This window comes from Corvus moneduloides, chromosome 1, assembly GCF_009650955.1.
Source record: "Corvus moneduloides isolate bCorMon1 chromosome 1, bCorMon1.pri, whole genome shotgun sequence".
Taxonomy (NCBI): domain Eukaryota; kingdom Metazoa; phylum Chordata; class Aves; order Passeriformes; family Corvidae; genus Corvus; species Corvus moneduloides.
The window spans coordinates 95,216,540-95,243,835 of NC_045476.1; the positions used below are offsets into that span (position 1 = coordinate 95,216,540).

General features: G+C 37.3%; 1 protein-coding gene across 2 annotated transcripts in view; it reads right to left on the bottom strand.

Moving 5' to 3' along the window:
• Nucleotides 1–27,296, bottom strand: part of GALNT1 (polypeptide N-acetylgalactosaminyltransferase 1) — an 87,301-nt gene that overhangs the window by 15,191 nt on the left and 44,814 nt on the right. For both annotated transcript variants that reach the window (XM_032119003.1, XM_032119010.1), the window contains exons 4-7: nucleotides 22,134–22,308; nucleotides 8,721–8,887; nucleotides 2,686–2,893; nucleotides 1,031–1,201 (exon numbers count right to left, since the gene is read on the bottom strand). In XM_032119003.1, coding sequence (XP_031974894.1) covers nucleotides 1,031–1,201; nucleotides 2,686–2,893; nucleotides 8,721–8,887; nucleotides 22,134–22,308 — 721 coding nt within the window. The remainder of the gene's footprint in view (nucleotides 1–1,030; nucleotides 1,202–2,685; nucleotides 2,894–8,720; nucleotides 8,888–22,133; nucleotides 22,309–27,296) is intronic.

The window sequence follows — 27,296 nt, forward strand, 5'->3', positions numbered from 1 at the left end:
ATTGTACAGCCAGGGTTACATCCAGATTTTCCTTACAGACTCCTTATTGGTAGAAAATAATAAAACTCTGCTAGTAGCTTCTCAGAGCTTTAGAAACATCTCCCAGATTTCAGCTTTTTTGAGACAATGAATATACAATAAGTAAATTCTATGTTAGGCTGCTGACATAACTTTGTAGTTCAATTATTTACACTTCTGGCAAAAATGGTTTTATATCACTAGCTATTTTCCTGAAATGTTTTGGGCTTTTTCTGAAAGACATATAAAATACAAGCTAGGTCACAATCTAACCACAAATTTATATGTCTTTTCCCCACTAAAAAGGAAATAGGGGGAAGGGAGGAATACAATTAACCATAACCTGAGAAGACCTCTCAATTTCTTAAACTAAAGACAAAAAAAAAACCCAAAAAACCCAGCAAAGGTCAGATCCTGAGCTTTACTGCAAGTGAATATTGCCCAGTTTCCAGAAAAGTAAGGACAGAATATGTATGTCAAAAGGTACATATTACATTCAAGCTATCTTTCTTATTACCTTTCTCATAAACCTACATGATATCCAAGTATAAATTCACCTCCCATCCCCCCTTTTAAGACTTAAAGTTTGCATATGAATGCACATACACAAATACACACACACCAAAAATCAACGCATCTTTACAAAATACAGTTCACTTTGTTAGAATAAAAGATAAAAATAAGGTTCAATTAAAAAAAGTAAAAATAAGCTTTGTTAAAAACTTGTGCATCATTGTGCTATCTGAAAACTAGCAATTCTCCAGTAATTAAGATAGAACTGAAAAGTATTTCCAAAGTGACAAATTGATTGATTCCTTTACTGCTACCAAAAGTTACCAACAACCAATCAATGCAGAAACATTTATGCTATTCCTTCAATCAGACAAAAAAGATGCTACAATGATTAACTAAGTACTTAACAACCTTAAGTACTTACTTTCAAGTTTAACATAAAAAGGTTATGAGCAAACATCAGACAAAGATTTTAACCAATTTAATAATTTCTCATCACCTAACAGGGAGGGTTCGGTCTCCTTTCCGCCGATCCATCTCTCTCTGAGGAACAGGGTACCAACGAAAATTCAGCTTCCAGTTGAATCCACCATAGGTCATATCAGATCCTGCCATATATTCAAAGGTGTCATCACTGATTACATCAATGATGGGACACACTACTGTCCTCCTAGGAAAAGGAAAGAAACAAAATCTATTAACCAAAAGTGTCAAAAAAGATGTTTGGGGGTTTTTTTTAATATTGTTTTTAACACATACAGTTGAAATTTTTATAATGCCATCTCTTAACAACACTATTCAATAAATTATTAACAGGGAACACTCAAATTCTACCTTGCTAATTGTAATTCTGATACAATTTTGGCAATGCCACATCTTTTTTTAAATCATATTTGCATTATTACCAGTAATAAATATTCATCCCTCTGCAGACAGAAATAATGATCCCAACTTTCTCATTGTTACGTAGTAATTAGATAGAAAACAAGAGGTTCTTGTTTCTAGTTGAGTGGCCAAAGTAACTTTCATGTTTTGAAAGTAAAACTTGGGCATTAAGTCTGGGTAAGTATTTTTATATACCCTCGGGACTAAGCGATGACAGTCATTGTTAGAGAAGTACAACTACTACATCATAGTTGACAGAAGGTGGCCTTGTTGACTAGTGTCCTGATGTTATTAATACATATATTCACAGAAACCAATTCTAATCATCTTAAAGACACTTAAGTGTCATGCTCAAGCAGGCTTCCTCTCATGGGAAGCTCTTTAAAAAGATTCAGAGGTTGCTTGCAACTGAATTCAAAGAACTTAAGTGGAGGCATTTGCACAGATTGTAACAATGGATGTATTGTAGTCTCACAAAACATGATTAATGACAACAAAATTTAATTTGTTTTTGCATAGTGCTGAAAAAAGATTTTTCATTATTTGTAGCTTATTCTTTATGTAACACTATATTTTGTCACGTTGAATTTTAAGTGTGGTTTTTATCTATAACAATAAAAACTAGGGATCTTTAACACCATACCTAATACCTATTCTATTTAATACGTTGTCTACTAACAGACTAGTGCGCAACTACAGCTACTGTTCAGATGTATGAATACTTTACAAAGTGGACAATTCTCTCACTTTCATCCCCAATACAATTTCCATCACTGATGTAAGTGTAGATCATCATCATTCCGGTAATTATTCTAACTTTAGAAAATACATCCCAGAAGACCAAGACACAGCACAACCAAAACCATTATGTAATAAAGAAATCACAATGAGAGCCTGGAAACAGTTCTTGCTCACAATGTTGGTGCTACACTACATAAGGGCTCCATTTCTTTCTCAAGAATATCTTCCCAAATTCTTGAAGGAATAGGCCAGGCTGCAGACTGAAGACCTCAAATTCCCTTAATTCCTCAATTTCATTCATTGCTCCTGCTATTTAACACATTATTCCATGCATCCCAATATAGACTTCACGTGAAACGGAGTTTTACTTTTAAAAGTTTAACTGAATTAGCCTTTTATCCTTACACAAATGAGAATTTATTCAGCCCTTCCGAAAGTAAATATTTGCTTGTAGGCTATTTTGTAATACTTGGAAAATTTCTTAATAACTGGAAAACACTCAACATGGGGGAATAGATGGATAATTACCTGTCAGCTTTGATCCTTGCCAGCAGAGGTTCAAGCCAGCCTACTGTACATTCACAATGAGCATCTAAGAAGGTGATGACCTGGCCTTTAGAAGCAGCAGCCCCCTTTAATCTTGCTCTAATCAATCCAGAACGCTGTTCCATACGAATCACATGAACAGGTACTTTTAATTTTTTCACATAACTCTCCAGTGGTCTTTTCAAGAAGTCTGTAAAGAATATCAAAACAATGAAAACTGTTGGTTATGTAGTTCAGCTTTTTTTTTTTTAATGAAGAGACTTGAATTAAGACACATTTCCTCTTTTCTTGCCTATCCTTTTCTACTTTCTTAGCTGGTTTCCTCTACTGCGTATTCTTCACAATACTTCTTCCCACATCTCCCAAGTGTTTCACTGGATAGCACAGAAAGTTCTTCCTCCTCTTTATTTCTTCGTTATGGAAAACACAAAAAAGAAGAGAGGGTAGAACACTTACACAAAACCTAGATGGGATAGGCAAGTTTTTACGGCAGAGAAGATGTGATTCTTACTTTCAAAAACATGCATAAGTGCTCTTGGACATTACACTTCTCCACCAAGGAAATACAGAAATGGTTTGACTAGGTGACCATAATGATTTGCCTCCTACAGTAATGCAACTTATAGATAATTTCTTTGTGAGAAGTTTAAAACACAATCAAACTGACTTTTCATTGTGCCTTCTCTGGGGTTTTCTGGCTAATATTTTTTCCTATTAAATTATCCCTATAATACCTAAAAAAAAAAAGTAATCAGCCATACATAAACGAGAATCTGTAACAACAACAAATCTCAATGTAGCAAGAATTATGCAGAACAAGTTATTCAGAATACAACAGTTGATTACCATACGCCTAGAGACTCAAAGTTACCTGCACTGCAAAGAGCTATTGGGTTGTGATAAATGATGCCAAAGGAAGAACAAAGAAATGAGGGAGAATCCAATGGACAGTCACAGAAATAGACTTCTGCAATAACTCACAGATTCTAAATGTGCAAAAAAGGCAAAATGGTCTTACTGCACACTATGGAATATTACATTGTACACTCAAAGGACACAGGAGCTGAAAGTTGTACTACAGGAGTGCAAAGCCTGTAGCAGGATTTCACATAAGGTAGTAAGTACCTCATACAAGAGCGACACTGGAGGGGATGGGAAAGGCTCAGCATGAACTCTTAGGGGGTCTTTTGTAAACCTCAAGAGGCAGGGCTGACTTGAAGGTGATTACCATTCCTTACCACTTCCATGGATGAATGACTTCTAATTGCCTTCACATTTTTTTCTGTGCATTGTTGGACTGCCACTAAAACCCACAGAACTAAGTTCTGACATGCCTTGAAAGCTAAACTGTGCTAAAAGTACATAAGAATTTGATACATCTAAATATTTGTTTCCAGAGAAACTCAAAGCAAGTTAATTCTTATTTTGTATATGAACAGAGACTCAAATTAATAAATATTTATTAGTACAAACCAAGCGTATACATGTCTGAACATTTTGCAAGGCTTTGTCTCAACAGAGATCATCTGACTGAGTCTGTAGCAAATACAGACTTATCTCTTTACAGTGCAGCTTTCCAAAGACACTAATTTAAAAGAAATAGTATCATGGCAATGTTTATAGCTTTAATGTATATGGCTCCCATGATATATATATAGAATGTGCAGCATTCCTCTCTATGCTCACCATCTTACGAGCAAGTCACACAAATCACCACGTTTCTCTGCACACTTCAGGTGTAGTACTGATAAGCTTTTAAAGTAGTTCCATCCACTTTAAACTTAAATGAATGAATATAGGCTGTGACATTGGTTCTTGAATGTAGTTACATTAACGAAACAGTAAAATTCTGGCAGGGGGAAGAGAGAAAGATTGCAATAATACAACTGCAGCCAGTCAAGAACTAGCATAAAACACAAACTTACATTACAGAAAGTCATGCCCAATGTATTGCATATAAAAATCTTGAGTCCTACCTACATTTTCTCTGTAAAGTATTTAAAATTTCAATTTATCAAGTACTTTTCAACTTTTTTCTCTAAGAAAGAATCACAGATGCGTGCAGTGTTTTCACTAAAGTTAAGAAGAGTCCTTCTCCCATGTTTAACCATGTCCATAAGAATATTCTTATGAACTATCACCTTGTTCAAAACTTCAGAAGGGACAACTACCCCTCTGACATTGTGACAGACCTTCAGTAACTGTGTTCTTAAAATATTACTAGAGCTTCAGCAAAATAGGCAGAAAAGATAAAGCTTGATGTCTCATCCCTATAAAAGCAGAGTAAATAATTCAGGCATCAAGATTTCCAAAGTTCCTCTGCTACCAGCAGTTAGGGTAAAATGCTCAAATCTAAGCAGCTGTTTTCCCTCCAGAACACCCTCTCTAATAGCATCCCTTACAAATACACATCCCTTACAAATTGCTCCCTTTGTTCAAGTAGCAGGAATCTAGCTTTTGTGATTAGTCATGCACCCAGAAACTAGTAATAGTTTCTTATTAGGTAAGCCTTGGTTTTTTCCCTTAAAGAAAAAAGCAAATATTTGAATAATCTTCTAATGACTGTAATACATTTTGGCCTACAAGAAACACCAGGATCAAGCTGTGAAGATGATTTTTTTATACAAACCTGTTGGTCATATTTATACAAAATTCTATATTGAACACTGAGATGAGAAGTTTTACGCATTATAGTGTCAGCTGCTTTTAAGTGACCCAGGATTAGAGCTGATTAATTTTTCAGCATTGTTTCATTTACTTCAGAGTGAGGTTTGATAACATTTAAAAAAACCTCAAATATCTCCACAATACTTCTAATTTGGAACAATATTAATTAATGTAGTTTCATAGGTATAAGTCTTTGTGGTGGATATTCCTTTCAAGATTTTTCTCTGTCAAAACTCTGCATAGTTTTACCTAGGACTGAGGATCTTCTGTGCAAGTAGCAGAACTAAGGAAGCCAAAAGAGCAAATATATTCTGTTCAAGTCAACTAAGTGCATTAGTTGAAAAATACCTTGCCAATTCTATTACTGAGTCACATTGATATGAATATAAATGAATATAAATGAAAAATTAAGTTTCAAACCTTTTTTTAAAATTAAACTACAATAAAACACAGATTTATCATTTTTATAAGCATGCAAACATGGTTTTTTAAGTAGTATGAACATTTTTACAAGTCTTGTTGGCAGGATTTTGTTGCGGTCGCATTGCTTTGACCTGTATCTCTGTAACTAAGTTCTGTGGATGTGATCTATCCTGATGTAATCTGCCTACCACACCTGGCTATTGGGTGCTGACCTGCTTTGGAGTACCAGCAAATCCTGATTTCCCCTGTTAACTGTTTTGAACTAGTTACCAAAGACCAGTACTTAAAAACTAAAGGTGCAATTCTGATCAGTAACTAGAGAACAATGTTACAGATATGCCTTGTCTCTCCAACGCTTTTCTTTTGGGTGTAAATAAATGCACGATATTATGCAAATTCATTCTTCTAAGAGCATGACACTAGCAGGTACAAAGTGTGCTTCAGGCAGACTGAATGCTTACTTTATTCCAGTTAAAATGACTCTGATGTTAGAATTCAATATACAATACTCAGGCTGAACATTGTCTTTTTCTGGAAAAGTATGCTGGTTTAATTCAACACAAACAGAATGCTTAAGTAGCAAACACAAACCCTTCACATCTTCAGTCATCATACCTTCTGTTTTGTTTAATGTAAAAGCATGCTTGATGGAACCGGAACAAGTTCTTGGAAAACAGAACAACAAAAAAAAACCTCGCAGTAATTGTTGAGAATAACAACAAATAAAAGATGCCTAAGTGATCTGAAATGAAGCTCACAGACTTCAAAAAGAAATACTGGAACACGTTCAGTAACACCACCAAAAAAAGTATGAAATGCTCTATCTTTCAGCCTGGAATTAAGTTCATTTGTTTATATTACCAAACCCAGAAACAGAAAATTTAGCTAGAGAAAGCCACATGCTTTTTAAAGTGGACTATAATTCTATTATTCATAGTGAGGACATCTCTATTGCTACGTTGAAATTGATTTTTTTCTAAAACAGAAATTGAAGAGGCAAAACATAAGTAATATGATGTCTACATCATTCCGATATTAGCTTGCTCTTCATTTCTAGGTCATACTGACAGCTGACCTGTCACAAAAAATAATTAGCACTGATTTGAATTCTTGCCAAGAACTGTTTTGATTTAAAAAAATGTGGAATTTTTATATAAAGGTTAAAAAACTGCTACAAATCAAGGGCTATAATTACACATTACCCACAAGTGCAAAAAGCAAAGATTCGATGTTGTGCAAAAGTTGATCGTGCCTCTCATTTGATCTGGAACACGTTTATGTGGCACTTTGCATAGGCATTTCTCCTCTGCTGCCGGAATGTAATTGTATTTAATGCTTCTGTCTTTTCTTCCAAATTGCGCTGGAATTAGCTGAATCATTTAGAGTTAGGTAAAAAAGGAAAAGCAAAAGCCAGTGAGAGTGCCCGAGAGAGGAAGGGAACAGAGACAAGTGCAAGCACAACCCGAGTGCGTGAGCTGCGCTTCCTCAGGAAAGCCGATCGCTGAGAGCGCAGTTGGCTGACGGGATCTTCCCTCGGCTGCTCCACAACAGCCGTGCTCCACACCGACCCAGCATGGAACAGGCCAGCTAACGCGCCACGCATCACACACACACCCCCCCTAAGCTGAAGAAGCAACTCAGTATATTTTCTACCACCTTAGTGCAAAAATCCACTTCTAATGCTCCTCCAGCTACAAAAGCTCCTGTCAGCCATGGTAGATGGTTCCTAACTATCCTAAAACCTCCCGTTAGCCACTGTAACCCACATATCATAGTGCTACTTCGAGCAAATCCAGTGTCTCTCTTCATACATGCAGATCTGGGGCAGATCCTGCTGTTTAGACAACAGTCAGACATCCTACCCTGAATTTGGAATTACCATAAGCAGCAAAACACGAATTTTGCATCACTGGAATCAGAAGCAACAGGCTGAGCTGTGTGAGCAACACTGAGCATGCTGTGTGTAAAACCCTTCTCTGTGTGACACATCGGAATTCCTTCTGATACAGGCGACAGCCTACAAGTGGTGACTGTCAAGACTTTTTCTCTGGTGGTCTACTAGCCATTAGTTCTAGGAGAAAACTTTTGAAATAGAAATATAGAAAAAAAAGGTGGATCAATATAAAAATATAGCCATGTTTTAGATGAAAAAACCTGTACTACCCTCTCACCTCCATTTACCAGCACAGGGGAAAAAAGTATTTCATAACCTCTACCAACAAGAAATATTAAGCAAAGAACAAGCCAAATATCAACTATTAACCAAAATTAAATGCTAAGTATTATATAGATTATTATTTTTATTTCTAATATACTGTAATTTAAAAATACCACGAAGTTTAAAATCTAAATAATATTATATTTTAAGAAAAAAATCAGCTTCAAGTTTTGCTTATTACACATGGCAAGTTTCATTCTGTAGCATGGAGTTTTCATCTGGAGCACTATTTATCAAGAAGTGGAACCTTCTGCAGCATAGACAACTGAATTTTAACTTCCCATGAACTGAATAATCAAAACTGATCCCTCTGAACCCCAAGCCTAATGGTGGCAGTGATAGTAAATTCAAATGCGTGCAACAAGCAGAATTGCCTTTGCTAGTATTCACCAGATGATTCAAGTACTAAACACCCTCAAGCTGTATGAACATGCTAAAATTCTAAATGGAAAACACTAAAACTGTAATAGAATAAACCCACTAGCAAACACAAAGTCCATGCTGCCAACAGAAGAGTAACCAGACTGACAAACTTACACCAGTTTTCAGTGCAGAATGATCCATCTGTATTTCAAAATGGGCATTGCTCCCTCTGCCTTCCCCTGCCCCAGGTGCTGTGCTTTGCTAAGAAGGGCTAAGCCCACATCAAGCCAGTTTCAGCTTTTGAAGTATAAAGAGCAGCAAGCTAAAGCATCGATGTCATCCTCACCTCTTTCACTGGCATCATCGACGAGGACGATCTCTTCCAGCATGTGTCGCGGGGAGCGGTTTATCACGCTGTGAACGGTCCGCAGCAGGGTGCTCCAGGCTTCATTGTGAAACACAATGACCACGCTGGTCGTGGGAAGGTTGTCTGCATACACCTTCGTTTTACACCTAGTAGAATTAAAGCATGTGTTTGTAAAGGTCAGGCCTTCAGTTGGAGCTGCAAGTCTGGGGTTCATGTCTTGAGTATTGATGCTAACATTCCTGATACATCAATTTCATGCAGAGTGTGACAAAGGAGCACACGGTGCACATTTGATACATGTTCAAAGTGCTCAGAAGTTCATCAGATTAAAAGAGAATTATATTCACATTCCAAAGTTAGCATGGAAAACCATAGGTTTAGCTGTCCAACAGCACATATAGGGGATTCATGTAAACTATGACATACACTTCAAGTAACCCCATATGCCGCCAAAATTTTTACATTTTGCAATGCTATTCTAAAACAATCGATGTTTTCATTATTTTCTAGAAAAATCAATACACTGTACACAAAGTACTGATCACAATTCTGAAAAAAACTCCAATTCTGCTCTAAAAAATAACCACACAAATTTAAGTGTTCTCTGCAGAGATCTGTTCCTCCTGCACATTTAAAAATGACACGGTTACTTACGTAAGATTTCATGGTATTAATCCTCCAAGAATCAAAGTTAAAGAGATATATGCAGATCTCAAACACAAGGAACACACTGAGGTGGAAAAGGAATTATATTAAATGGAGCTCCATTCCAACAAAAAAGCTTTCATTAGATCCCAAATTGTTAAGTCAGTTCACTGTAATGTAACCTGATCTAGGCGCTACAAAAATACATTAACGAGTATTCATGACTAGCGTCCTAACAGCAGCACTGCCCAAGGGCTTGAGAGGCAGAGTGCATATCCTCTACCCTAAATATACAGAAGCAATGCTTAAGGAACAGCCTGCCAGTACAACAGGATTATGGTGGCAGCATGCCAGACAGTGACACCAGGAATGTCAGCCAGAACCAGGCTCCCAACATCAGTATTTTATTTTCTGGATAACTCAGCCAGAGCACTTCTCAGAGAGAGCAGCTCTCACAGCAAACCGGCATTTCAGCTCTGAGGTGGTGACAAAAGCCCAGCATGCACAGACATCTCAAAAAGGATCAGTAAGTCCAGGTGCAAATGAAGAAATACCTGGAAGAGCTTCTGTGAAATCATTTCTGAGAACTGGAGCAGTAGGATCAGGCACTATCTGCCTTCAATATTATACCTACTTATTATACAACTATGCCCCATTTAATTATTCATCACACTGAACTAATAAATCTTTATGAATAAAATCTTTATGGAAAGCTTCCATATATCCCTATGTTATCCTGATTTATTTCACATGTGAAAAAAAAAAAAAAAACTTGCAAAGCATGCCAACTGAAAAAGTTACTTCTTTGGTAACCCTTGAAAAATAAAATAGGTTTTCACAAAAATGCTATGAATTTCAGATGAAAAATTCAATCATAAGCCATGTAATTTTATCCCCATGTTTGCCACTTGTTCAGTCTGCTTTGCTACTTTAAAAACAAAATGTTTTACTCCTTCTGCTGCACTGCTCTCTAGACCAGAAAATAAGTCTCTGACTGTAGACATTCAGCTACAATAGTAATACAAATCCACCATTGCTCCTCTACTTTTTGGAAGAATATTTGTAAAAAAGTCAAGAGAAGCCTGTTAGCAGTTCTCTGTGAAAAACAGTAACAATGTGTCATTCACCAGGAATATCATGCTGGGATAGCCCCAGGATCTACTATTGTAGTACGAAATCTCTCATCTTCAGCCTTGCCTTTTATCATGGTTTTACAGAAGATTTTATTTTACTGAGCTCAAATCAATGAACTGGTATAAACATCAGCCAGGTGATCAGGGACTACAATGTTTATACAGCATTACACTGTCTGAAGTATAAATATATCAAAACATTTGAGTTCTGTCTTTGAGGGGGAATTTTTTAGCACCAACAGGAAGGCTTACAGGAATTTTTTGGGGACACCCCTCCCTACCGCAAGGCATCCCTTCTGCAGAAGGTGAATCTCCACTTTGCCATAATGAAACATGTCGATTCTCCCCCCTAGAGATCAGCTCTTCCTGGGCTAACAATTTAGGAGTGACCCTGCACTGGCACTTGGTTGCTGGCTGGGTTTAACCCATGACACTTGTTTACCAACAGGTGAAAGGCTGCCAGGCGTAACACAAGGGTGCTTCATAACAAAACTTGGCATTTTTGAATGCTATTCTTAATAAAGCGTTTGGTGTGAAATTATTCTGGAAAGATTCATTGATGCAGACAAGGTAACTGAAAGAATTGATGGTATGAGACCTGTTTTTTAATATCCCTTTTACCTGCCCTTTTCCATATACCTTTTAGCTATATCTGTACAAATTGTTATGAATACATTATAAATAAAACCTCCTGTTTTTAATTTTGAAAACACTGGTAACTCCTTCCCCCCCAGGAAAATATCACTGCAGAATATAAGACAAATAAAAGAGAACACTTGATGCCCATGATTAGACATTAGCCTTCTAAGGAAACTTCATGTTTTATTCTATTAACAAACATTTAAATTAAGAATTCTTTTTGTCTTTCATTTGAAAACAAATTACCCCAGAAAAGACTACTATAGAATTTAAAATACAGCATTAGCTTCAACCAAGTTATGCAACATTAGAAGCAGAATAAAACCATGAGGGGTATGACACACAGCCTATGAATTAAGGATAATTTGAATTTTAATGAGCTACTAGTACATTATGTTCCTTTTGTTGGATCATGCCTCAAACAGCTTTAAAATTGAGTGCATAATATTAGGAAGGCATACCATCTCCAGTAATTTAATGAAGACTCCAAACAGCAGCTGAGAATGTCTACTCCACATGGAATGCATCATCCTTTCCTTAATCTACGGAATTCACTATGCAAACTCTCAGCTAATGTGACTCCATATATTATTTAGATTGTGGAACTCCCCAGAAACATCATATACTTTAAATACAAACAGAGACTTCTGTCCTATTACCTAAAAACACATAAAAAGAATAGACCAGATTGTTAAAATATGATCAGAGTGATGGTGTTTGTCTTCCCAAGTCACTGTTCCAGGTGATGGAGCCCTGGGGATGGCTGAACACCTGCCTGCCATGGGCAGTGGTGAATGAATTCCTTGCCTATGTGGCTTTTGCTTTCCTGATTAAACTGTCTACCTCAACCCATGAGTTTTCTCACTTCTACCCTTCTGATTCTCTCTCCCAGCCCACTGTAGGGGCAGTGAACAAGTGGCTGCATGGGGCTTAGTTGCCAGCTGGGGTCAAACCACAACAGAAATAAAGTGGAAAATTACATAGGAAATAGAATTAAAATTATCAAAGATTTTAATGCCCCATCAAAATCAGATGTGAGAAAAAATAATTAAGTTTAGTACCTATACTTTTTAAAGCTGTTTTACAAACACATAACTGTAAAGACATGACTCTGCTCTGACCTCTGTAAGATGCTCACACATATTCTTCACAGAATTTCATCTCTTTGAAATCTTGCATCACATATTCAGAATACTGAGTACTGCATTCTGTCTGCGGCCATCAACATAAGAAAGACATGCACTTGTTGGAGCAAGTCCAGAGGAAAGCCACAAGGATGACCAGAAGGCATCTCTCCTATGCAGACAGGCTGAGAGAGCTGGGGTTGTTCAGCCTGGAGAAGAGAAGGCTCTGAAGAGAATTTATAGCACCTTCCAGGACCTAAAGGGGGTATAGAAGAGCTGGAGAGGAACTTTCTACAACGGCCTGTAATGACATGACAAAGGAGAATGGCTTTAAACTGAAATAGGGTCAGTTTAGATTAGATAATAGAAATAAATACTTTACTGTGAGGGTGATGAGAAACTGGAACAGGTTGCCCAGTTTGTGGATGACCCTGAAAGTGTTCACAGCCAGGCTGGACAGGACTTTCAGCAACCTGGTCTAGTGGAAGGTGTCCCTGTCCACAGCAGGGGGATTAGAACTAGGTGATCGTTAAGGTCCCTTCCAACCCAAACCATACCATTCCACGATTCTATGGGTCTGTGAGAATAGTTTGGCCCAGTTCACTACAACCACATAGCTAGTCCTAGGTCCGCATCTCCCCAAGAACACAGGGCAGTGTAACAAGTCAGAATACTTTATAACTTGAAATCAAGTTTAATGGACTAAAAGCAAAGAAAGTTGGACAGATCCTAGCATATAACACTGCTAAAGAAGAACAATGACAGCAAAATAAATACACATTGTTGCCCCTTACACCCTGTAGCCAGAACTCAAAGTTTTACATCCATTACAAAAGTTTTTAAAATGAAAGCAATGGAGTTTTGTTTTGCTTCTCCATTATTGTGACTCTCTGTGAAGGTGAAAGTTGAATCTTTCATAGAAGCTCTACAGGTTTTATACACAAGAGATGTTCAGAAAAAAAACTCTGAGAATTTTATTCAATAGATTAAGTATAACCACTTGGAAACTACCTGATGCTACTTCAAATGCATCTGAAGAGCCTCTGAATAAACTGTTTTGCTGCATTCTCTTTCAGCCCAGAGTACAAATAGTCCACAGGAGACATTACAAAAATAACCAGAAGAGACAACAAGTAAGGCAATTATGTCCAAATAAAATTAAGCCATTAAATCTCAGAGTTTAATTGCAGCTTCAGCATAAACTTGCAGAGAAAGAAGACAACTTTTCATTTTGCACTTTCTACAACACCACAACCAAATATACACTCAATCCTTCTCCACATCTGACAGAAATGGAAGCCTCTCTTCTCTCACACTGCTGAGGCAATAAGGAAACAAATGCACTTCACCACTGCAGGGGCAGAAGAAATCTACCAGGTGATCATACAAGATGCTTCAATTGAATTCATCAGAAGGTGAAATTCTTCTGATACCTATCTGATCTGCTCAATCTCCAACCCAGAGATAAAAAAAGCTACCCACAGCCAGGCATGCAGAGACTCCAGAAACTTGGGACATCACCTGCGCTGTCCTCATGCCACCTCTCTCAGTTTACTGCTGGGTCTTTGACAAACACTCCAATTATTACTTTAGGAAAACCCCCAACTGTGCAGCCATCTTATTACAGAATAGCACTCGGCAATTTATCAATGTTAAGAAATTGCATTCACAGATCAATTTAGGAATCATTTCTGAAACCCAAGATTGAGTGCTACATGTGTAGTGTTGGCAAATCTTGAAAGACATCTATTTACAATGTTGGTAGTGATCTGTCTGCACATCCTTCAAACTTATGCTAAATCATTTCTGAAAGTGACAAACAAGGATTTACCATTTGGATAGCTCTTAAATACCTTTTCATAGGCTAAAATAAAAAATCATACCCCAAACAAAGCTACAAGCAAGGAAGAGGTCTTGTAGGAAATCAGTTATACACTACCATAATGCTCATGCAGTGAGACACAATGAGGAAAACCTCATTCACTGAGGCAAAACACGAAATAAATTTTAGGTCATTTTCTAGAAAGATGAAGCCATAATTATAGTCTGTATTAGAAATAAATGCTAAATTTCTAAGTACTACAGGGCAAATGTCTCACCATCTGATGCTGCCAACATGTTATCCTCCACAGAGGAGAAATGAGAGAAGTAGTTACACATTGGAACATTATTTTTTATATGGATTTTTCAAAACAAGGCCACTGATGCTTACCTAATCATGAAAATTAACAGAATCAGACACTACCTGAGCCATGATTTGCTCTACTTGTTTCCAGTTTTATTCCCATATTCCACCAGCCTTTCAAAGGAACAAGTCATGAACAATAATTTACAGTGGCTCAAAAACATTAACAGCAGTAAAACATGTATGCAATCCTTGTTTTCTAGCCCAGTGCACACAGCCCAGAGCACTCTGATAAAGTACAGAGAAGGAACACAAGAGCGTCTCCTGTGCACTGAGCAGCTCAGTTGGGAAGTCCCAGTGGAGCTCAGATTGTGCTCGTACGTGCAGTATGATAACACAGTGGCAATGCATTTTTGAAAGCTGAACTAGCAACAGATTGGGGCAGGAAGGGAAGCACATTTAGTCATCTTACAAATTTAGTACAATCTTGTATCTAGCACACTACAAACAACGGTTATAAATAAAAACCGCAGTTATAAATAAACTGCATCTCAGGACTTAAATTTGACAATGACACATTGGAATAATCCAAGTCTTGCTGAAAATCAGGTTAGAGCTGAAGTATTGAGGAAATACTACACAGCACAGCCTCCGTAATAAATCTGTTTAATATTACTGATGCAGTACAAACAACACACATTTCAGTATCAAAATATATTGAGTGTCTCTGGAAAGCAAGCATCAGTATCCTTTGACTTGAAAACACACATTTATTTTCCTTTGAGGTTACAAAAGTTAATTCCAGATCGATAGAAAACAAAATCGGAAAATCTGAACTCCCCTTGTGAAACCTCAGGTTTAATTACTGATATCTGATGAATATCACTGCAGTGCTATAAAATGTCAGCATTCCATTGCTTACCTGTTCATATGCCTTAAGTTATAGGCCGCAATAAAGTTAATGTAACAGAGCTGAGGCACAGCTATGCCCAACAAAAAACCTCCTCTCTACTTAAATCACAACTGAAAACAAGTTTTGAAATAAGACTGCAAGAGTCACCCCGAAGCTGCTGAGACTGACCTACATTTCCATCAAGGGAGAACGCCCTGTGGCAGAGTGTCAGAGAAATGGTCAAAACACTACAACAAGAACCACCAGGACTCAAGTCACATGGTGTTTTTCTGGTAGACACTGCCTTAGTCTTTCCTGGATCACAGAATCACAGAATATGCTGACGTGGAAGGGACCCACAAGGACCATCTAGTATAAGGAGCAGCCTCACAATATCATTTAAGAGCAGGTGTTAGTGAATCTGCTTTTTATATAAATTATAAGAATGCTCCAAGCTCCTAAATTGAAGACAATCAAGCTGGATAAAGATCTGATTTTCACACAGAAGCAATACAGCCGAAAGGACTAAAAGCACTTCTTCTGAGAAAGATGGGATCACTGGCTGTTGTAACATACCAAACCACATTTCACTACTCAGACTTTGCACACAGCCATGACTTAACTTGCAACTGAACAAAGAGAAAGCACTGCAGATAAGGTTGCAACAAAACTTCACACTACCCTGAAGCTGCTTCTTCCAATCAAATCAGAGCAATTCATTTTAGGAAGAGGCCTTCTTTTCTATAATTCATATCACAACTTCAATTAATCTTTGTGAACAGGTGCCCTGAATGCAGGCAAATCCCTTATCCTTATCTAGACATTTCAACGCAGCCTGCTTAATATCTGCCTTCAATAGTATTACATAATTTACCTGACATCAAGAGTATGAAATTTTCCTTTCTTCTGATTTCAAAGATTTGGATATAAGAAAGGTCGCATTATCTCATGAGTCAAGTAGAAATCTTCTTTAAACCCTGAAAACAAAATCCAAAATGGTTCTTAAAACCATTGTGGTTACAGAATTCAAGCAGAACTACATAAAAGTAATAGTAGCTGCAATTGACTATTTTCCTTGTCCTAAAAGCAATCACAGAGAAGCATCTCTTGACAGAAGCAAAAGCAATTCTGTCCACAGAGACTGAAATTGAACCTTAAGATCTCTAGACCAATTATTTTCCATACCTGACCTAACAATCTGAATAAATTTCCGGATATGGCAGCTCATCCAAAATGGATAAGCATGAATAAAAAGATTACAACTAAGAAGGAGATTGCCAAGTATTTGTGCACATATACATCTGTGTGTGTGTGTGTGTATAATATAATCTATATCTATATCTATATCTGAGTGTATAGTGTTAACCCCCTCCAAAAAAAGTTTACAGGAAGTAAGCTGATTTTTAATGGGTTTTTTTTTCCCCACTAAGCTTTCTCTAGGAAAAAGGTTTCTAGGGAATTTCTTTCAGCTAACTCACTAAACCAATGTGAACAAGAACAATTCCAAACACTGACTCTACAAGGGGCCAGTAACAAGCTATAGGCACCATGAAAGCCAGACAAAAAAACATTCCTGCTTGAAAGAACAGTAAAGTCTTTAATACCTCACATGCTTTCAGACTTCCATGACATTGCTGAAAGTTACATTGCTGGTGATGAGGTCAGCAGATTTTCTTTACAGATGCCAGGTTAATTAATAGCCTGGATTTCTAGCTTGCATCAAAAGCTCCTGAGTCTTCCACCATTTATGTTGACAACTTTGCTCTTTTTTTATAATGTTTACATTACTGTGACCAGAGCTAAATGAATACCTAGTGTTCACAAACTGCATCACAATTTATGGAGCTATTTAAATCCCTACGGCCTTATGGGGATTTCAAAACTCAGGTTCTGAGAAAGCTTTTTTCCCCACCATATTCCACCTAATCCAGTGTGACTGTGGGCTGCTGCAGAAAGCAACAAACCCACCTTTCACCATTACATTTTTGTCCCGTTCCCTTCTTTCAACCAGATCTGGTAGTCATATGGCTGCTGTGTGTGTTGCTTCAGTTTGCTGAATCAACAAACTGTAATTTTTTTCCACTTTTTGGTGTCCATCCAGTCAGTGAACATCCAGGCCACACAATCATCAGATTAGTATCAATAGAAGTGATGAGAAAACTTCTTTCGTCTGCAATCCACATTTATACCAAATTATATGTAGTATGAAACTATGCCCTTAGCTATTCTCCTGAATTAAACTAACTATAAGTAGAAAGCACACTTTCACAAGCCTCACATACAAGCAAATACCTTCAGTGCTGCCTTTTAAAAACCCATGAAATATCACGTTTGAGTTCCAAGAGCACGCTCTTGCATGTGTGCTTTCATTTGTATTACAACAAATAGTTCTACTCAAGCTATTTTCCTCACATTGAGATTGTGTTAATTTTAGGGATATGTTATATTTTGATTCAACTGTAGAATCCTAAAGCATAGAGCAAATAAATTTGCTTTTACAGGTAAAAAATCGAAATTCCAGTGTATTCTCACATGCATATTTCATACTTAAAATCAACGTAACATTTTTAAAGCATAGATATGAAAAACAGATTGTGGTAACTGAAAAGCATTATATTGTATCATCTAATTAACAGTGCCTAAATCCAAATTCTGTTCTTACTCATCAAAGATATGACAGAATCAGTCAGAATTACTATTTTACTAGATTTACTCAGAAAGAAGCCCAGCATAATTGCCATAAACTCCCCAACATACATGTATAACTTAAGCTTGGAAGAATGGTTTTTGACCTGGAAAATTGTCTACTTCCTCCCAGTTGTGAAAGGAAGCTTGGCAGCAGGAACTGAGCAGGGTAGTTTGATTCAGAAAAAAAAACCCTTCAATAATAATAATCTGACAACATTAATGTACCAGTTAAACATGAAGGTCTCAGAGATATGCACCTTTCTTTTTTCCATGAAGTGGCTGAAGTCACAGTTTGTATGGATTCACAGTTCACTCAAATATGTAGGGTCATCTGGCTGAAAACTCTGCTTATACCCTAACAGGAACTATAGCATTCAAAATGCCAGCACACCTACCTTCCTGAGTACAGACAGTTTGAAAAAATGATAGTTAAAAGATCCCAGACTTTATGCAGAACTAACTGAGTTATAACAAGATGTCTGATACCTTTAATTCTGGCAAAATTATACCAAACAGGGAAAAATGACAAGGAAGACCTTTTATGCCAAATTGTATGGAGCCTGTAGCCTTGGAGAAAGGGTTGCTGAGGGATCAGCAAGGAGCGTGGATACTCCTCCTTGCTGCACATCTGCTTGGGGAAGCCCATCACCTTTCCGAGAAATCTCAGCCTGCAAAATATGACACCCTGCTAGCACTGCATCACCAGATCCAGTGGGGACCAGAGCCTACATGAACACAAAATCATTCTGTCCCAGCTATGCCTCCATTGCTTGAAGCCTTGATTCCTTGTGCCTGAAAAAGAAGGGTGTTTTAAGCAGCTCTTTCCAAGTGTAAAAACCTCAGAATTTGGTTTAAACTCTCACAAAAGGGAACAAATGTCCACTTAAAAGTTTTATATATTCCACAAATTGTTAAATAATGAATTCAGTCTGGAAAGCTCAGTCTTAGAACACAATACTCATTCTTCATTTTGCAAAGCAGTTTCTGAAGTCACCTCCAACTGCACCGAGAGCCAAACCAAGTCACAAAACACGTGCAAATTTCATGCTTTCAACCCCCCCCCTACTTTCCAGTCCGAACACCAATCTAAGGCACACAGGAAAGCTGAACTCATACTTTACTCACTGGCACCTATTTTATTCATTGCCTCCCTCATCTTCAGCAAGATCAAGGCAAGACTCTAGTGCTCCTGATCATCCATCTTTTATTCTTTGCTGTCATGTCAAGCCCACAGCTGCATATTTTCCTGGCAACTGTGAATCAACTCCCACTCTGATGATTGATTCACAGACTAGAATAAGACATACTTGCAAGAATTATTCTATTAACAACTTAAAACCAATCTGGCATGCACAGCTGCTTATTCCCCTGCAAGAGCTTTTGTCCAGAGGTTGTAGCCTTGTCCATTATACTAGTTTGTTACACTAACATGCCCCAGTCCAGATTCTGGGAAGTATCCAGGCTAAAAAAAAATTACTTCTGGTTTAGCTTTTTCTGTTGAGCAAATCACACTCAGCTGGGATAAAGAGAAGTAGAACAGTGATAACAGACACAAGGTGACCAGCAATTCAGGCACATGTCAATGATTTTATAGGTGTCCATGTGCCTCAGTAATTTTGTGCCAAATAATAAAAATAAATGTAAACCTGTAAATACAACTGGGGGACACTTGCCAGAACAGAGATGTCAGCTTCTGTAGATGTCTTGTACTGAGGAGTTCCCTTAGCTGGAGAAGTGCCTAGAAGTTATTAAAGAAGCTCGTATTTTTGTTCTAGTAAGGGAACAAAATTTCTTGGCCACAACATAAACAGGATGCCCTGAGTGGGTCATCTGCAGAGATTAACCTATGAGCACTCCAGGACCAACACACTTGTCTTTACACAGGTGATAGGGGTTTGGCAGAACTAGAAATTAATTGAAGGATAATGCACTTTACTGCAAAAGCTGCTCTCCAGCTGACACGTTATGCCATTCCCATTAAATACATGTGGCAAATTGGTCCTGGCACTCTTAATTCCACCAGCTTTCCAACGATTAACCACTAGGCAAAACCTCTGCAGGCTTCTGCACTTCAGAAAAACTGACATGCTGGAGAATTAGAGGACTTGAAATAATCACTTCTTTCCACCACACCACATTAAAGGAAGCAACCCACAAAACTTGTGAAGAAAATAATTACATGGTTGAATAGCTAAGTGCGCCTTTGAACATATCCTGCTTTTTCAAAACCTTGATTGAAAGTACTACTGGCAGCTGTGCTGTAGACACATAAATGTGGTAAGAAATTATTAAAAATTACCCATTCTCCTTCTCCATAAACTATTTCCATATTACCAGGGACATAGATAGAACAAATTATAACAGAAGTAATTCCACTAATGCAGCACAGTGTTTCTGACTTTGGAGTATTTTGGCTAATCAGATAAATAGTTTCATAAGACATACACACAACACCAGAGTATATTTATAAGTTTCACAATTCTGAAAATGGTTACAGTGTTCTGGAATAGTAATACTGATCCACCCATACTGATTAAGATACCCTTGCATTGTCAACACAGTACTGTTCTCAAATTTCCCAGAGAAATGTTAACGTACTCCACGACTTCTTAATTAGCACAACCTTATAAAGTACACACTGAAAAGATAACAAATGGAAGAGGTTTTGGGGAAGCATTTTTCTCTCAAAAACTACTAAAAATGCAAACACATGTAAATGTTAAATTTTGACAGGAATTTACAAGAACAGAAAAATCCAGCTCTGTCCTGAGACTGTACCTAAAATTTTATACTACGATTCCACTTTCACACACAGAGTATAGCAACAGCATTATATCCAGAAAAAATGGAAGAGAAGCAAATGCAACATTATAAAACTTGTAGCACATGTCTTACTGTGAAACACAATAGCTGCAGAGCATAGCCAAATGTGAAAGACAGAAATTTCTATCTAGCTAAACTGGATTTTGAAATTGCAATTTCACTTGATTGCAAGCTTGAGTGATGCCTAGGTAATAATTTTTTAATAGTTTATAACAATTCCTCTCTCCATTTTTGGCTAATTCAAAGTCTAGACCTCAACAATTGAGTCAACTTTTCAGATCCTCAAATGTATGTTTTCATATTTGAAAATCGATTGAAAACCTACCTTATTTCAAACTTGTGAAATAATATTTTGAAAAATATGCCTCCATTATTAAGAACACTAGCACTACCAGGAACTTGCATGCTACACAGAATCACTTTCATCACAACGGATGAAGGCACCTACAAACCAGATCTTTATCACTCATTAAAAATGAAAAGCAGCAAGAGCATCATCTCACTCTGCTAATATTATCTTCTGAGGTAGGAGATGAAAACAAATTCCTCCAGCAGCTAGGCCTTGTGTATACAACAGCAGAGCTTCTAAAGAAATGGGGTTTCTATAGCATCTGATTCTTGCAAGAGAATGTAGATAATTAGGAAAATTTTGTTTCATAAGCTTTATTCAACCTGAATGTCCCTTTCATAAAGAAGGGGGGTTGAGGTGAGGGGAGTCATCAGCTATTCTGCCAGAGTAATCCCAGGAGAGTAAAGCAATCTTATTTTTTGTTAAAATAAGGCTACAATTTTCTTTTTAATTACTTATGACTCAAATAGCTCTGAAAGGATCAATATTCCAGAGGCAAGATCAAAAACAAACCAGATGGATATTAGAAAACATTATAATGCAATCTAAATGAGGCTTAGCACATTTCATTAGGTAAGAAAATTTTTGAAGTATTTCTCTCATCACCCAATCTCTTTTATTTTATACAATGCAGAATTTTAGTCTGCCTCATTACAAGCAGTGCATGAATTTTTTAAACAACTGATTTTTTCCTGAAATGCCAATGCTTAAGTTAACTTTCCTTCAACCAAAATAATTTCTGTTCCCTGAACAGGCTTCATACTTGTAATCAGATTCAAAGTTAAATAACACTGAAGAAAACTAGTTTCTGCTGGTCCATCTTATTTTACAAATAAGTGTCTTATATACAGGAAATTCTCCAACTGTTTGCTTGAAGAGTAATATCTTCCAGAACTGAACTGTTGCTTTGGATTAGTCTTTGCACATTCTTCATTTAAATAGAGTACATTTTTAATACAACATAAAGTACTTACCCTTCTAACCTGACATCAGGTAAAGATCTGTTGAGTGCAATCATCTCACTTGCCATTAAATTAAATTGATTTATTTTAAACATTTCTTTCATTTTCTCTTGCTCCTCTTTTGGAATGACCACAGGCTTCCCCATCTCTCCAGGTCCTTCATGTGGTTTTTGTATGGGTTCTGGAACTTAGAATAAATAAAATGTTACTAACTCCTTTTATGCTTGTTTTTGTTTGCTTATACATTAATTCACAATGTAGGCATGCTTACATTTAGAACAGTCCTAAACCCACCAGGTTATGAAAGTGAAAACCAATCTTCACATTTGGGAGTTTAACAGAAATAGTTAAGTGCTATTCTTAGACACCAAAATTCATGTAAAAAACCAATAAGGATTTATTTCTATCCACCATTATATCATAATTGACTTTAGTAAAGTTCCTGTAAAGGAAAATTCAACTTTTCCAGGAAAACCTGTGTGTGCAAGAAAAAAATGGGATATAAATGACCTCATCAGAGTCTACAGCTTCCTCATGAGGGGAAGAGGAGGGGCAGGCACTGATCTCTTCCTGACCAGTGACAGAACCCGAGGCAATGGCCTGAAGCTGTGTCAGGGGAGGTTTAGGTTGGATATTAGGAAAAGGTTTTTCACCCAGAGGGTGGTTGGGCACTGGAAGAGCTCCCCAGGTTGACCGAGTTCAAGAAGCATTTGGACAACACTGACAAGAAGCACAGGGTGTGACTCTTGGGGTGTTCTATGCAGGGCCAGGAGTTGGACTCAATGTTTCTGATAGGTCCCTCCCAACCCAGCACATTCTGTGACTGCGATAAATGATGTTCCAGAACAGTAAAGGGTCGATTAAAGTAAAAGTGTAGCTTTACATTTATTTCCACATTTTTATTTTGACAGAATGACATTAGCAGCAACAGTTTAGAAACAATTTCTCTTGTTTACACCAATGTTATTTTTATGCAACAAAATTACATTTTGGAGTTTAACATTAGTACTCAAAAACAGTAATACTACACATCTTAAACCTTGAATATCAAATATTTGATCAAACTAAAGAGAAAGAAAGGGAGAAAAGGAATTCAGACTCTTGAATTAATTAGGGTTTTAAACAAAATAAGTAAAAAAAACCAGAATAGTTTTTAAAAAGTTACACTTCTCTTTACAAGTACCATTCATTCTTCTCCCAAACAGAAATGCTCAAATGCTGAATTTGAGGTGCATTATTACTTTACAAACTCAGCAAAAGTTTTAATTTAAAAAATAGTAACTTAAGATCTAAACAGAGGAACAAAGTATTTTAAAATAAAGGCACCAAATCCCTGAGAACTAAGCCTAGCTTCAAATTATCTTTAGTTTGGATTTAGGATAGCACAGTGTAATTAAACTTTAGGCAGAGACTAAATAGCCACATAAAAAATTTAAAAAAAATTTTACAAAAAAAGCCTGAGCCTTCCATCCTTGCTGAAACACTAAGATCTAAACATGTATTACAAATAAATGAGGCTTTTTGCTGGTCTGCATTTAGCTTCAATTGGTAACAAGCCCAGCGTGCTCCTTGACAAACTTTCAAGAACCCGAAGCTACTGCACTAGTGGCATTCACACAGTAGCATTTAGCAGAGGAAATCCTCCCATCACAAGGGTGCTTTCTTTTTACCAAACTCTCTGATTGCCAGTTGAGCTATAAAACCCTAGAAGATGCCAGCCAGCCACTCACCCACTGAAAATCGATGGAGTCAGCATGTTCAAGCAAACCCTGAACAGATGGGCTGAGGTGCTCGTTTCAGCCATGGGCTAAGCTGAGCAAGCAGTTTGCTTTGCATTTTTGCCCCTTAAGAAGGTATGGTTGCAACCTGCATCAAAACTTGCTGACTTGCAATTGCATAACCTTTTAAACTACAATTTGTGCCTTCTGGAGGGTAAGTAACTTAAAATTATGGTATACAATAAAGTAATTATTTGGGCTTAATTTTATATATTCAGCTTGGTATCGTTATGTGGGCTATCACAAAGATTTTTGTTAAGTGTATAACAATGAGTACATAGGTTCACTTAGACAGAAAATGATTAGACAATGGGTGTTCCACATACCTAAAACAATTTAAAAACCCTATCAGAATATAGTCATGTGCACCATGCTTTTCAGAGTTCTGAAGAGTGAATGCCTTATCCTACCAAATTACCTATTTAGAAGAAAAAATAAATTTCCTGTTTCATTTATACTTCCAGTTCTTTCTTAACTTTCACTAAACCAGCTAAACTGATTACCTAAATCAGCCAAAACCTCATCTCTCACATTTGCAGATCTTGCTGTTAAGATGAGACTTTAGCACATCAGTGACTGGGCTCCTGGTGTACAAATTCCACAAATTCATCAGTTGAATTTTTAAATTTCATTAATAAATACATACTGCTTGATTACACATTTTACCTCAGTACTCCATTCTCCTTGCAGAAAAATCCAGAAACAACTAACTAGATCCAGATATTTTGTGCAACTCACTAAATGCAGACAGTCAAACTGGGGCACAGGCAGGGCAACAACTTTCCAAGAAAAGTTAACCATCTTCTCTCAAGTTTCTGAGAACCATCTTGTCTGGGGTTTTTTTATGGTTATCTGCTTTCCCACAAAAGCACGTAGTTTTCACATAAACACAAACCAACAACGTTCTCCAAAAATGACTAATAAACGCATTGTTAAGCATTCAAACCACAGGGCTCTTTTGTCAGTTAAATACAAAAAAAAAAAAATTTCCTTTGAAGGACTCCATGTACTAATGATATGCTTCTAACAAACAGAAATTTAATTTATAGCTACAGGTTTCAGAACTAAATGAATGACTGAATCACCCCTTGATCAAGTAAGAAATCTAGTAATGTATTTCCAGACATTTCTTGTTTGTATCAGTAAACCATTAGTTTCAAAGAGGGCTTGATGTCTTCCAGATCTTCATTAAAAAATCAGGAACTCTTTATGTCTGTGGACTACAAATTTCTTTTTACCAGGCAATATGCTTGACAAAACCCAAATACTTCAAAATCTAAGACTATCTGAAGACAGGAAAAATGGTTGGATTCTTCTGGTGAGATGTCTTTAGGGCCCAGGTAAACTGACCAATGCAAAGTCCAGCCACCTTTGGAGGCTTCGCCATAATTACAAGAAAGCTATTAGGACAGGTGAAAGTTCAGAGAAGTTCTGCCTCTTACACACACCTCAACCTTAATAGAACAAGACTGATTTATGATGAATGGTTCACATTTTCAAGAACTGTATCTTGAAATTGCTCGCTTTTCTTCTTAGGATTTTTTCATGCAAATGAGATTATTCAGAAGTAAGACATAATTTAGAGATTCCATCTTTACCAGAGCTCTAAATTCAGAACACAAGGCCTTGATTGGCAATTGACAAAAATGGCTGGTCCTAGTTTAACTTTGTCATTGCTCCAGGAAAAGCGCATAAGTAGCAAGGAGCTGAGATTACAAGACTCTTGCAACACACCAGTCCTAATTCTGAAAAATTCACCACCACCCGGGGCTTCTAATCATTATACAAGGGGAATGCAGCTTGAGGGAGGAAAAAAAAGAGAAAAAGGATGAATTTGAAAGTTTAGTTAGAAACCACATCAAGTGCCAAAGCTGGAAGTTGTTTTGCAACCATACCTTTAAGAAGCCTATAGCTGGGGGTAAAGAATGACTCATTTCATCTTCATTTAAGTCAAGACCTCAGAGATGACATACAGGGTTCTTACCTAAGACAGAGCTACACAAAAATAATCTTTATAACTTTATTACTAAAACCGTGGTACTACCTAGGCATATTTTGTTTACAAGAAAGGTCCCTAATTGGACTGTTAGAGAACAGCTTGAACCCTCTCTTTAAGTCTGGAACTTGTTTACATTTGTTAAGCAAGCTCTATTCCAGGCTGTGAAATCTAAAGTGTAATGCCAATCCCCATAATGCTCAAGTAACTATCCTATGAATTTCAGATTTGGAAAAAAATACTGCATAACATGGATGATGCTTACTAAGGTTAAGTGATTTTTTTTTTTTTTCCAATTCATAGCAACCTTTAAACTAACAGCAACAGCCTTCCACAGACAACAATTAATTACTCTTTGTGAATTTTACAGAGTAATCATCGGGAATTACAAAAAGGGAACCACCACCCAGAAGATGTGGCAATAGGAAGAATATGTGTGGCATTTTAGGTACGGGGTGTGCACCATCCACATCATCTGGGTGAGGCAACCTCAGAGCTGGGCATTGGGAGAGAGCTTCCCCCAGTCTACTCCCAACCTCTCTGGGGTGGTCACGTCAGGGAGAAGAAAGAGCAGCAATATCAGTTAGGACAAGCACAGGCTCCCTCACAGCTCCCATGGATTGTTGCTGGAAACAATACTGATGGGTGTCCCGACCCCAGTTCCCCAGGTTACCTCCTGAAGCTACTGCAGATGTCTTCTGCCATGGTGGAAGGGGTGGGCAAAAGCTTGAGTCCACAGCCAAATCATCCCACACAATTACAGACACTAGATTCCAATTATCTCTCCCTATGGTATAATCTTAGTTCCCCAGGTTTGTACTCACCAGACCCCATGCCAGGCTCCCTTTTCCCAAGGCATCTCCACTTGAGCTGTCTTCCTGCCTGGCTAGCGGCCTGTCTCTTTTATATCTCACCTTTTGTCCCCTCAATTCCACGCTTGTGTCATTTCAACTCCCAGCCCTCAGACACAAAGACTTTTATCTCACTCATCCTACAGTTCCCCATAATCATGTACACTGATTTTTCTACAGTTGCACATTCCTTTACCATTCCTTATTTTGACCAATTTAAAAAATGTAACAGCAGTATACCTAAAATCCAGTATTAGATAAGCTGAAGTTCCTGATTTAAGATGGTAGTATCTTATGCCATCAATACCAAGGAGAAAGATTCTTCTCAAAGACAATTATGACTATGGCTCTTGCCTAATTCTAAAAAAAGAAAATCCCTCCATTTTCTGTATTAAAGACCTATGGAAAGTATCCTTCTAACTTCATGAAAGCCCAAACTGTTCAAAATTTATCCTCAAAATCCTTTGCTCTTGCTGAAATAGGTAAAGACTGATTTTTCCAACTAGAAAAGCACAACTTAAAATTGTCAAACTCTTCAGAAAAACTTACT